This window comes from Solanum dulcamara, chromosome 12 (genome assembly GCF_947179165.1).
Source record: "Solanum dulcamara chromosome 12, daSolDulc1.2, whole genome shotgun sequence".
NCBI lineage: Eukaryota > Viridiplantae > Streptophyta > Magnoliopsida > Solanales > Solanaceae > Solanum > Solanum dulcamara.
This window is the reverse complement of record NC_077248.1, coordinates 867,114-878,541: the sequence shown is the minus strand read 5'-3', so window position 1 is coordinate 878,541 and position 11,428 is coordinate 867,114. Positions and strand designations below refer to the sequence as shown.

Below are 11,428 nucleotides of genomic sequence, written 5' to 3'. Positions count from 1 at the left end.
GATGCTTCCTTTGTGCTGTTTTAATGGTGCTTGTGAATTAAATTGGTTGATTCTTTTATTAGTACTCAGCATATTTTGTCAAGTCTAACAATGATCATGTGATCTGGCCTTTTGGCCTTGGACTAAGTTCAGTCTGGTGATAGTTGGAACAATATATCCAAAATTTTGCCCTTAGTGGTTGTTATCTAATTACGCCACACAGAGACATCTCAAATAGGTAATTGGTTTGGGAGGACGGAAAAAAAATCCATTGTTTAAGTTTCTGAGTAGCTAAAGTTAAGATAGAACAGGTCATCACATCTTGGGTTGAAGAATGAACAGCTTTAAAAGGAAATGGCAAATGGGAAGAAGAGTAACGTTGTATTATTCATAAGGTGGCAAAAGATGATCTAATATACACATATCACCTAGGTCTTGGGAAGCATATACTCAATCGCTTTACCAAGTACTACAGCAACAACATATCGGATGTAATTCCACAAGTGGAGTTTGAAAAGGGTAGAATACACACAAATATTATCTCTACTTGAGAGGTAGATATGTTGTTTTCGATAGACTTTCGGCTCAAAATAATATATATTAAAGCACAAGAGACAGTAAATAGCGATAGAAATGATGGACAAGAAATTCTACCGAAGAAATAGTACGACTACTAGTATGATAAGATAAGCGAGACAACGTTTTACTACCTATTATTCTTTAACTTTTATTTGTGTTCTTCACAATCTTCTATTTAACGTCATATTCTCGATAAGCTACAATTACACTATGTCATATCGAATCATCTCTCGTTTAATAGGTTTAATTAGTGAGTGAAAAATATGTTTTGAGAAATATATATTAGAACTTAATAACAATATTAACAAATCAAACTAGCGTTTCATTGAAAAAAGAATAAAAATTGACTTTTCAGCTCCCATTTTACCAAACACGTCCCTAATTTCTTCATCTCTCTCTTCGGATCTCCTTCATCTCTGTGGATTTTTGCTGTATTTAACCGAGTACTCTCACTATCACTGGAATGATTTTTTAATTCAATTCTGTTTCTGAAGTAAGAATTTTTGTTTTGCAATCATGTCAGGTACGATATTCAATTAATTTTCGACAATTTCCCAATTTTTTTGATGCATTGAAACTGATCAAATTTGATGAATTTAGGACAAAATGAATCGAGGATCCGTCCCAGCGGTAGAGCAGCTGTAGTGGTTCTCGGCGATATTGGACGTAGCCCTCGTATGCAATACCATGCTCTTTCCCTTGCTCGTCAGGTACCCCAATCCATGATTATTTTTAGTTACATAGGGGTAGGGGGTTATAAGGTGGAGAATCGAACTCTCACCAATTAGGTGAAAGTTCATATTTTAAATATTTTGTAATTATTATTAGACAGGGGTAGGGGTAGGGGAAGGTGAAATGGGGGAGGGGACTGGGGAGTACAAGGTGGGAATGAACACTCACGAACAAGGTAAAAGTTTAGATAGACAACCAACTTAGCTAATGAGATTTTCCCGAATCCATGAATTAAAGGAAGTGGATGAACCTTTCAATATACACACACATACTTCTACCTTTTTTTTTTTTGTTTGAGTCAGAATTTGAGATAGTGGTGGAGTCTATGCAGATGATCCATCCAAATTAGTGCATTTTTACACATTTTTGAGGTTCTGTTATGAATAATCTGGGTATAAGTTTTAGCATTAATCTCTGTAAGGGAGGTTAATCGTTTCTGGCTTGTGGCTAGGTTCACAGTGTAGTTAGCTAGAATGATAACTGTTCATTTGAATTATGATATAGGAACAGCATTTTTAGATTAAAGAAAAAATGTCAGATTCTACTATTTTAAATAAACTTTCAGTGCTATTCCTTGTCGCAACATGGTTTGCTATCTGTTTGATGACCTTATTAGGTTGTTAATCTTGGAAATAGATAGATCAGAAGAAATGTGTAAAGATGTGAATTTTCTTTAGTTGAATGTGCGGCCATTGATTTGAGCTGTATTTTGGTTGATGATTTCTTTTTGGTCTTAAAAAGACTATCTTTGACATACTCTAGAACATGTCATTAGTGAGAGTTGTAAAAATCTTCTGTGTTGACATTTGTTTTTTGTTTCAGACTTCTAATCTTATTTATTTGTAGACTAAAATTGTGCTGTCGTATATGTTACCATTAATTACTATTGTTATTTAGTATGATGGATGCATATTTGTTATTTGTAAGAGAGAATAGTAATATATCTTTTCTATTTTAAGTGATTATATATACAAGTGATGATGAGAAAACCACTTTAATGTTTCAAAATTTGTGGTTGATACTTTTCATTGATCCAGACCCTTTATATTCTTATGTTTATGCTTATACCTTATGCAGGCTCATCTAGAGGTCGACATTGTTGCATATGGAGGTAAGTATCATGTAACAACCCAGTTAAAAAAATGTTTTTAGCTGTGTATGTCTGGATATTGATAAGCATTGAATATATGAATGTTTCTAATAACCAAACCATGTTTCACGTCTATTTTGGGAAGAACACAAGATTGTTTCTGTTTACGTTTCAATTTTTAAAATGAAATAAAAGAGCATGATACCAACATTTTGTGTCAATTTTTAGATACAGGAAAAAATTGTCAACAAATTTGAAACAAGTTAATGGGTTAAATCTGTTTGTGGAACATGGTTGAATGGAGCGGAATAAGATGATGATGAAGGTTGAAGGGGATACAACTCAGGCACTTCGACAGTGGGGAAAAGGGGTGAGACGGGGACAAAGATAGACTTCGGTAGGTTTAAAGGAAATGGCTGTGACTGTGAGAGGGAGAAAAGACAAGGGTAGGGAGTCTGCAGATAGAACGGTGGGGGTAAAATGGAGGCAGAGGTTGTGCGTCGTTAGTTAAGGACTTAAGGATGGAAGTGGAGGGAGGCACAATTTGGGTGGGAGAGGTTGAGTATTTAATTCATACTCTATTTGATTTGAAGCCTTCCTGTAAGATTCCACAATTGTTAATCTCCACACACCCTTCCCTCCGTTGGGGCAACCACACCTCCAATTCAGAAGATTTTCAAGGAAAAAAGGCTAGCCCGGTGCACGAAGCATCTTCATGCAGGATCTAGGGAAGTAAAGAAGAACTATTAGAGGCTTTATTAGAGAAGATGAATGAATTATATGTTTATTTTTCTTCCATATTACTGTCCTAAATATTGTAACATCACTGACTCTACCTGTTCAATCTTTCTTCAGATTTACTATTCTTCTATCATTGGCATCTAGAACAGTTTGAAAAGACGTGAAACTTAAATTCCAGACTTTGTGCATAGTAATTTTGTACCACTTGGCATAAGTTCTTGGTGTAATAATCCCATCTAAATGTTCTAATTTTTCTTTTAACTTTATTCTGTCTGGTCGTTCTGATTTTCAGTTTTTAATCTTGAGTAGGTTCGGACCCTCATTCTGCTGTAAAAGAGCATAAGTCTGTTCACATCCATGAAATGGTAATTACTGGATGATCTAGCTGTCTTTCTGGAGTGGAAAGCTCAAAGTCATCCTCTTTGGTTGAGTTTGTGTTATTTGACTTCGACTATTTTGCCATCATGCAGACACAGTGGCCATCAAACCCTAGAAGTTTTCCAAAGATACTCCACCCTTTTTTGCTCATACTTAAGCCATTGGTTCAGTTTTTTATGCTTCTATGCTATCTGTGTGTTAAAATTCCAGCACCGGATGTTTTCATTGTTCAGGTGAGCTATGAATCTGTAGTTAGCTACTTTTACGTATCTTCTTACAACTATTAAATATGTAGATCTTAGTGATAACTGCTGGTCATCATCTAGTGTATTTTATATTTAAAAATACAAAAAAGAAGAAGAAAAAGGAACGAAAAGGAAAACTAAAGAGAATAATGAATAGGTTGGAGTTCCAAATTGTTACTATTACTCGGAGAGTTCTGTATGCGTGTATGCATGTGTCCTTGAAGCAAAATAGTGGATTAGGAAACAATCTCCTCATAACAACCTTGACGCATACTGTTTTTGAAGTAAAAGCTACCAGTTAATTCTTTTATGTATTTGACTTGCCATAAATCCATGCATGTTTCATATTTTCCATTCTACGTTTTGCAAGTGAGCATATGTTTCTACTTATTTTTTTTTTGATATTTTTGAGAGCCATGCATTAGGACAAGCCTTTTTTTTTTCTCCTCAAAATTAACCAGAACCCCTGTCAACACTGAGGTTGCTTTCTCATTGGTGCTTGAACTGCTGGTTCTTCCATATTTCTCTAACATGTTCTATCTAGTGGGTGCTGAACTTGGATTTTTGTTATGAGTCACCCAAGTACTTAAGGCATGTCCAATTAGGGCATCCTCACTGGCGCTATTTAGTTATTTGGGATCAGAATTTCCACTAGAGAAGACGAGAATTGAGTTATGATTGATGAAAGTCGCGCATCCCTTTTCTTGCTCGTTAGCGCTGTTTTTTGATTGCAGCTAGCACACTTAACTAATAAGATAGAAAGGCCCTTTCTTGCTTGTTTGAAGTAGTCAAGGATTCATCGGGCACAAAACTAAAGTCTTCATGACCGTTTTGTTCAGTGAGATGTTTTGTCGCTTGATTTGGTATGCTTGAGCTTTAATGATATCAACTAATGGTAGTATTACTCCTTTGCCAGAATCCACCATCTGTTCCTACACTGGTTGCAGTAAAATTGGCCAGCTGGATTAGACGTTCCGCATTCATTATAGATTGGCATAACTTCGGATATACTCTTCTAGCATTGTCTCTCGGGAGAAATAGTCGGTTTGTGGCATTGTATCATTGGTAATTTGTTCATCCTCGTAAGTTATAAACCTCCATTTGGGTTTAGCATCTGGTTTGTGACTGTGCAAGTAAAACAAAATTTGGATAGGATCGAGAAGCATTTTGGGAAAATGGCTAATGGTTCCTTATGTGTGACAAGGGCAATGCAACATGAATTGGCTCAAAACTGGGGAATTAGGTAAGCCATTGAGCTACTTGGAATATCTAACAATCTGATTTTCTTTGTTTACTGACTGGTGCATCATCCTGTATACTTTCTGGATTCTCAGTGCCGCTGTTCTATATGATCAACCTCCTGAATTTTTTCAACCTGCTTCCCTTGAGGAGAAGCACAAGGTGAATTTTCTAGTCTACGACAAAGCTTACCTAATTTACTAAATAATTTTAACCTTCAAGTGTCAATTGCAGTTGTTTTGTGGGATTGATAAGAGTCTGAGAACGCCTTACAGCCTTCAAGACTGTCTTAGCAATGGTACTATAATGAGCATTTACATGTGATGAACTGTTTCAGATGAAGAATTGATATGAATATGGCATATTTGCAGAGGTACCAACAACAGACGATGACAATCCTAATGTAACTCTATTTACAACTCAGACTGGCACAGATATTTCCTTGAAGTGGAACAGACCAGCGCTCATTGTAAGCAGTACAAGCTGGTGAGTTGTTTGCAAACTTAACTTAACATTCTATTGTGTTCTGGCACAGTGAACATTTTTTTCATCACACATTTTATCCTCATATATCGCGAGCATAACCATTCTTCTCTGATATCTTTTGCCGTAATCTTCATCCTGGTTTTCAGAAATTCCAAACTTGGTAGTGGTGATCTCTAGTGTTAAGTTGTCTCACATCAGTTATGGGATGTGGAGTTGGCCTTCTTATATGGTCATGGGCAATCCTCACCTCATGAGCTAGCTTTTGGGATTGAATTAGGCCCAAGGTCCATTTCTTTAAATACTGTAAACTTATCACTATCGGTTCAGTGTTTGTGAATATCAAGAAACTATGGGCAAAAGATGATTGGACAAAACAAAAATCAAACGAACAATGGAAGAGTTCTCTCTTATTTGCACCATGTGCCGAAAAAGTTCTGTGTCTTATTTGAATCATGTGTTCATGCTCCTATTTAAAATGCAAAGATGGTAAAACAGTTTTGGCTTCGGTGACAGCTACATGACATTATAGTACTGTATTTTTAGGACTCCGGACGAAGATTTTAGCATTCTTTTAGAAGCAGCACTAATGTATGATAGAAGGGTTTCTGCATTGCTGAATGAGGATGACTTGAAGAGGGAGGATGTTTTCTGGCAAGAAATCAAGGGTGGGAAGCAATACCCGAGATTATTATTTATAATTACAGGTAACTGCTGCACATGTGTCAAAGAGGGATTTTACTTCTTATTTTGTTGGTTAACTTTGACAGACATATGTTTTTCTTACTTTGGATTCTTTTGAAGGCAAAGGGCCTGAAAAGGAAAAATATGAACAGAAGATAGCAAAGCTCAACCTTAAACGTGTAGCATTTCGTACTATGTGGTTAGAGCCAGAGGATTACCCATTGCTTCTTGGTATGAGCTACCTATCTGTTGTCATCTTCTTGTGTTCACCTTAAAATTGTCTCAAATCCTTTCTTCCCTTGTATAGGATCAGCAGATCTTGGTGTTTGCTTGCACACGTCCTCTTCAGGGTTGGATCTTCCTATGAAGGTTTTGTTTCTACATTCTTAAAGAGCACAAGTCATTTTTTTCCCATGTATGTTTAAAACTTCTTATTAGGCTTCATTCTTGTAAATGCCTTTTAGGTTGTGGATATGTTTGGCTGTGGATTACCGGTCTGTGCTGTTTCCTACTCTTGGTGAGATGCATGTATTCCCCCTTTTCATTTTCATTTCCCATGGCCTCAACATTTGAATGTCTTAAAAAATTACATACTATGAGAAGTTGCATGTTGACCCTTCTTCACTGCCCTTTGTCAAGTATCAATGAACTGGTCGAAGTTGACAAGAATGGCCTACTCTTCTCTTCATCATCAGAACTGGCTGATCAATTTATGGTAAACTCCAAATTTGACAAAAATGGACCTTTTATCTCCTCTTTCTTTGTTCTTTTATGTTTGTTTTACATTATAGATTTTATTAGATTCAGTAGTTCATAATATTGCCATAATAACCATTATCAAGAATCAATCTCCTCGAACACTTTATGCTTCATACTTGCATGTCTGAACTTGTTATATACCTTATTCTAGCAATTAGCAATTCCTTAGAGTTAACCGGTGAGCTTACTTCCTAAGAATATTCTATCTTATTTTCTGAACTGTGGAAACCTGGACAGATGCTGTTTAAGGGATTCCCAGGTGAATGTGATGAGTTGAAGTCGCTGAGACAGGGAGTATTGGCAAGCAGATCTTCTGTTAATTGGGCAACAGAGTGGGAAGCAAACGCCAAACCCTTAATATCCAAGGCAAGTAGCTTTCTGCATCTCTTTTTTCCCTTCTTCTAAGTAAGATGTCTTTTTCGTTGTGTTGCAAATGCCTTTTTTGGATATCATGTATTTAGATAGCATCTAAACACGCCATGCATTATGCAGGTTATTTTTGACAACTCGAGCTGATTTTGAAGCAAAGGTCTCAGAACTCCGATGTCAACTACCTCACAGATCTGAGGAATTTTGGAAATTATATGCTCACCTTGTGTCACACTGCAAGCCGGGGGTCCCTGCTACTCTCCTCCTCCCCTTCCCCCTCCCAGGCTCCACAGAGAAACCAATTTTTGCGGCTCTATTAGGATCATTAGTCACAGATTTCTGATTTGGGTTTTCTGAGAACTGAAGTTGTACAGCTTTAGAAGTGGCCGTAACACTATTGAGGTTTCACTTGCCTTTTACCTCTCTTAGTAGTTTAACAACGATATACATTGGGGGGTTGCTTTACGACGTTTTTGTGTTGTTTGAACCAAAAAAGGAGAGAAATAACAGATTTGAACACTTAACCATAAGTTATAGATATCGTATAATGTCTCACAATTCAAGCAGAATAACAATAATTAAAACATAACGGACTTATACGGTCGATATAGGCGACATCAACTAGTTGAAATTAATTAAAATTTAATATTGGTATACTTCTAATAAAGTTCCAGTAGCCTTCTTAGTTTCTGTAAGGATTTGTCAACAAACCCAGTGATGTTTAAGGATTTGTCATTTCATAGAAACAATTACAAAGAGAACTCCAAATGATTGAGTAGGAATGACATGTCCAAAAGAAGCAACGAGTAAATATTTTCTCCCATCATTTTTACTTGTTCACTATTTGCAAAATAGAGAGAGTAAACAGTATTTCCTCGATCCCATATTAGTTGATCACTTTCCATTTTATGCAGAGTTCAAAAATCATATATAAAATGGTTGATTTTACTAAATTATCCTTTAGAAGTTCGACCAATCATTGAATTTGTTTAGTACTCCCTCCGTTCCTATTTACTTGTCAAATATTTCCTAATTTGATTTCTCTTTTTACTTGTCAATTTTGATAAATCAAGAAAGGACAATTTTTTTCTTTCTATTATACCCTCAATTTATTAACATTGAGTTAATATCTTTGAAAAATGCAGTGAGTAAGTATGTTTAAAATTTTATCAATTAATAGGAATAAAATGGTAAATCTATTATACCAATCATTGATTTTTTAATAAATATATCAAATCAAAATTTGACAAATAAAAACGAATTGGGGAGTAGTTTGGTAGGGTCTAGGAATCATACAAGATTCTCCAAGTAATGTTAGGCACGTGGTAAGGCAAGAATGAAACCCTCACATAGATTTGTCACGGCCGCCTGAATATTCAGCTCAAGGGCCCCTTGCTGCTTCTGGAAGCTGTAAATTCGTCAGTATTCAGTTCTAACACTTTTTCATTTTCTGCAAACTTTTCAATTCTTATCCCTCTTTTTAACAACCTCATTTGTTGTATTTTGTAACTGAGAAAAAAAAATCCATTGAAATTTCTTCTTCTTTCTATGGTCTTGTCAAATGCCAACAAGAACTCATTTTTACACTGATAAATAAGGGATAAGATTGTTCTTTTTTAACCCAATGTAGAGGAGACTTTTAAGGAATCTTGAAAAAAAGAATATTTTGGTATCTGAAAATGCTTCTTTCACAGCAGTTCAAGGTTCAATTTTTCAGCCACCCTAGTTCTCATACTAAGTTTCTAGCTCATGGTAAAAGCTTAAAAGTTCCAACCTTTAAGCAAGTACTCTATAAGCCCATTCTATGTGTAAAGCACAAATCTTTAGCTGTTTCTTTGGATGTAGATGAACCTAGTGTTTCAGATGAAAGTTGCAATCTTGAAGAAAAGATTGAAGTGGTTCAAGAAAAAAGCTTTTGGGGTGCTGTGGGGTTGATTGTTGGTACTGCTGTAGGTCCAGGAATGTTGGGATTACCTGCAGCAACTGTAAAATCTGGTCCAATTCCATCAACCATATCTCTTTTGTTGACTTGGGTTTATGTTATTTCCTCTATCATTCTTGTAGCAGAGCTTAGTTTTGCAGCTATGGAGGAAGATGGGGTAGATGAAGTTAGTTTCACTAGTCTTGCAACCAAGGCATTAGGAAGTAAACTTGGGTCTTTTGTTGCTTTGGTTTATGGTTCACTAACTTTTGCTTTGTTGGTAGCCTGTGTTTCAGGTATTGGTTCAATTATTTCTCAGTGGTTTCCCAAGATTAATCATGTTCTTGCTAATGGGCTGTTTCCATCACTAGTGGGGATAGTTCTATGTTTGTTGCCTTTTAAGGTTATTGATGTAGCCAATAGGTGTCTATGCATTACAATGCTTTTCTCCATTACAGCATTAGTTGTAATTGGAATAATTGTTGGGAGAATGAGTATTCTTGATTCTTTTGGATTTGCTTCTTGGAGATTTTCATCAGTTTTGCCTGCTATTCCTGTGGCTGTGCTTACAATGGGGTTCCATGTAATCACACCTTTCATTTGTAAAATTGCTGGAAACACTGTACATGATGCTAGAAAAGCAATAATTGTAGGTGGGACCATTCCTCTAGTCATGGTAGTATCATGGAATTTGATTGTTTTGGGACTTTCTGGTCACAATGCTTCATCTGTCTCAAGCGATCCGATCTCACTCTTGCTCTCTGTCAATTCCTCTGCTCTACCAGCAGTTCAAGGTTTTGCATTTTCAGCACTAGCCACTAGCTTGATAGGATATGCTGTTAGCTTTCCGAAACAGGTTGTCGATACCTTGGATTTGATCTTTAGTAGTTCCAGTCCCAGTCCATCTAGAGGAGTAACAACTCGTGATGAAGTAGGCAACGTTGGTTCAGCCGCATTTAGGTTGAGGAAAAATTTTGGAAATGCAGGGAAAGTTTCTTATAAGGGAATCAAGAATGATAATGCTTCAGAAAATAGAGTGGACTCTGGTTTCAAATCTTTGCAAAGCCTTGTGATTCCTTTTGTTCTAGCTTTGCCAGTTCTCATTGGCTCTTTCTTTCCCTCTACATTTTCAAGAGCTCTTGATTTTGCTGGGATTTACGCCAACTGTTTTCTGTTTGGCATCCTTCCTCCGGTGATGACGTACATTTATCAGTCCAGGAGAAAGCTCAGGTAAGCCAATAGTACCACTAGTAATTATACAAAGATAAGAGACTTATGGTAAAGAAATAAGAAACCAATTATGATGTTGTCTAATAAACTGCAAAACAATAGCATGAAATTCTACTAACATTATATCTTGTGTTAATTTTTCTACAGGTTAGGCATCTTACCAGGAGGAGCTGGCGCGCTGCTACTACTTTTCGTCATTGCTATTATTCTAGCCATTTGGCATTAGATATTGTACTTCTCTGCTAGACTTGCACCATTGATATGCATGTAATTTTCCTGATTCTTGAAGGTTCTATGGAGACTACTAAGTAAATTTGAAAGATTTGAATCAAGAAAGCTTGTATAGTTCTCATTCTTTTGTTGTAACAGATGCATCTTGGCTCTTGCCACTACATGCTGGATCATGGTGGCTACATTGGGTTGCCCATTATGTTAGTTTGCCCTAGTAAGGCAACATATTTGAGCTAGCTATGCACATCTTACGAGGAGACGACTCTGTATATCACGTGGGTGTCAGCAGTATGAAATATCAACCTTCGAAAAGTCAAATTGTGGCTTTGTAAGTATGGAGATTATGACCCTGGCAACCCGACACGTGTTAAGTCTCCCACATCGGTGGGCGATGGGGTCCTTTGGTCTCCTTATATGGAGTTAGGCCCAGGTGCTATATCTATCAACACGAACTTAGTGAAAAATGACACATGGGATATGATCTTACAATGTTTTTTTTTCCTAATCAAACTGTAAATGGGCATATCTTCACACATTTGTAGAGGATAATAATAATACCAGCAAAACCTGTTCATGAATCATACTAAACCTGAAGGGTTAAGGAGCCCAAATGAATTAGTAAATGGAACTTTGATAAATTCAAATATATTCTACATTAAAATCCATCCTTAATTCCCTGCAAATACCTTGAAACAACAATTTTCATATATGTATGTACTGTAACTTATAAGTCACATTTGTGTTGCTTCTGTTACCTATGTTAAAAAA

At 36.3% G+C, this 11,428-nt stretch overlaps 2 protein-coding genes across 4 annotated transcripts; both read left to right on the top strand.

Annotated features, from left to right (window-relative positions):
• Positions 1–915: 915 nt before the first annotated feature.
• LOC129876610 (UDP-glycosyltransferase TURAN) lies at positions 916–7,725 on the top strand. 3 transcript variants are annotated; one of them, XM_055952086.1, is made up of 17 exons: positions 918–1,081; positions 1,159–1,268; positions 2,368–2,401; positions 3,431–3,486; positions 3,592–3,732; positions 4,661–4,809; positions 4,898–4,987; positions 5,079–5,145; positions 5,218–5,281; positions 5,355–5,469; positions 6,013–6,173; positions 6,271–6,381; positions 6,458–6,519; positions 6,615–6,667; positions 6,790–6,865; positions 7,147–7,275; positions 7,402–7,725. In XM_055952086.1, the coding sequence occupies exons 1-17, from the start codon at positions 1,075–1,077 to the stop codon at positions 7,423–7,425; spliced, it is 1,449 nt and encodes a 482-aa protein (XP_055808061.1). In that variant the 5' UTR covers positions 918–1,074; the 3' UTR covers positions 7,426–7,725. The 3 variants fall into 3 exon arrangements, 2 of the variants coding, with proteins under 2 accessions (XP_055808061.1, XP_055808062.1); XM_055952087.1 differs by lacking the exon at positions 918–1,081 and adding an exon at positions 2,609–3,344 and having other exon boundaries at positions 1,203–1,268; XR_008763390.1 differs by lacking the exon at positions 7,402–7,725 and having other exon boundaries at positions 916–1,081; positions 6,615–6,678; positions 7,147–7,202.
• Positions 7,726–8,434: 709 nt separating this feature from the next.
• LOC129876365 (uncharacterized) lies at positions 8,435–11,267 on the top strand. The gene is made up of 2 exons (XM_055951779.1): positions 8,435–10,429; positions 10,577–11,267. Exons 1-2 carry the CDS (start codon positions 8,958–8,960, stop codon positions 10,653–10,655), a joined length of 1,551 nt encoding a protein of 516 aa, XP_055807754.1. The 5' UTR covers positions 8,435–8,957; the 3' UTR covers positions 10,656–11,267.
• Positions 11,268–11,428: the final 161 nt, after the last annotated feature.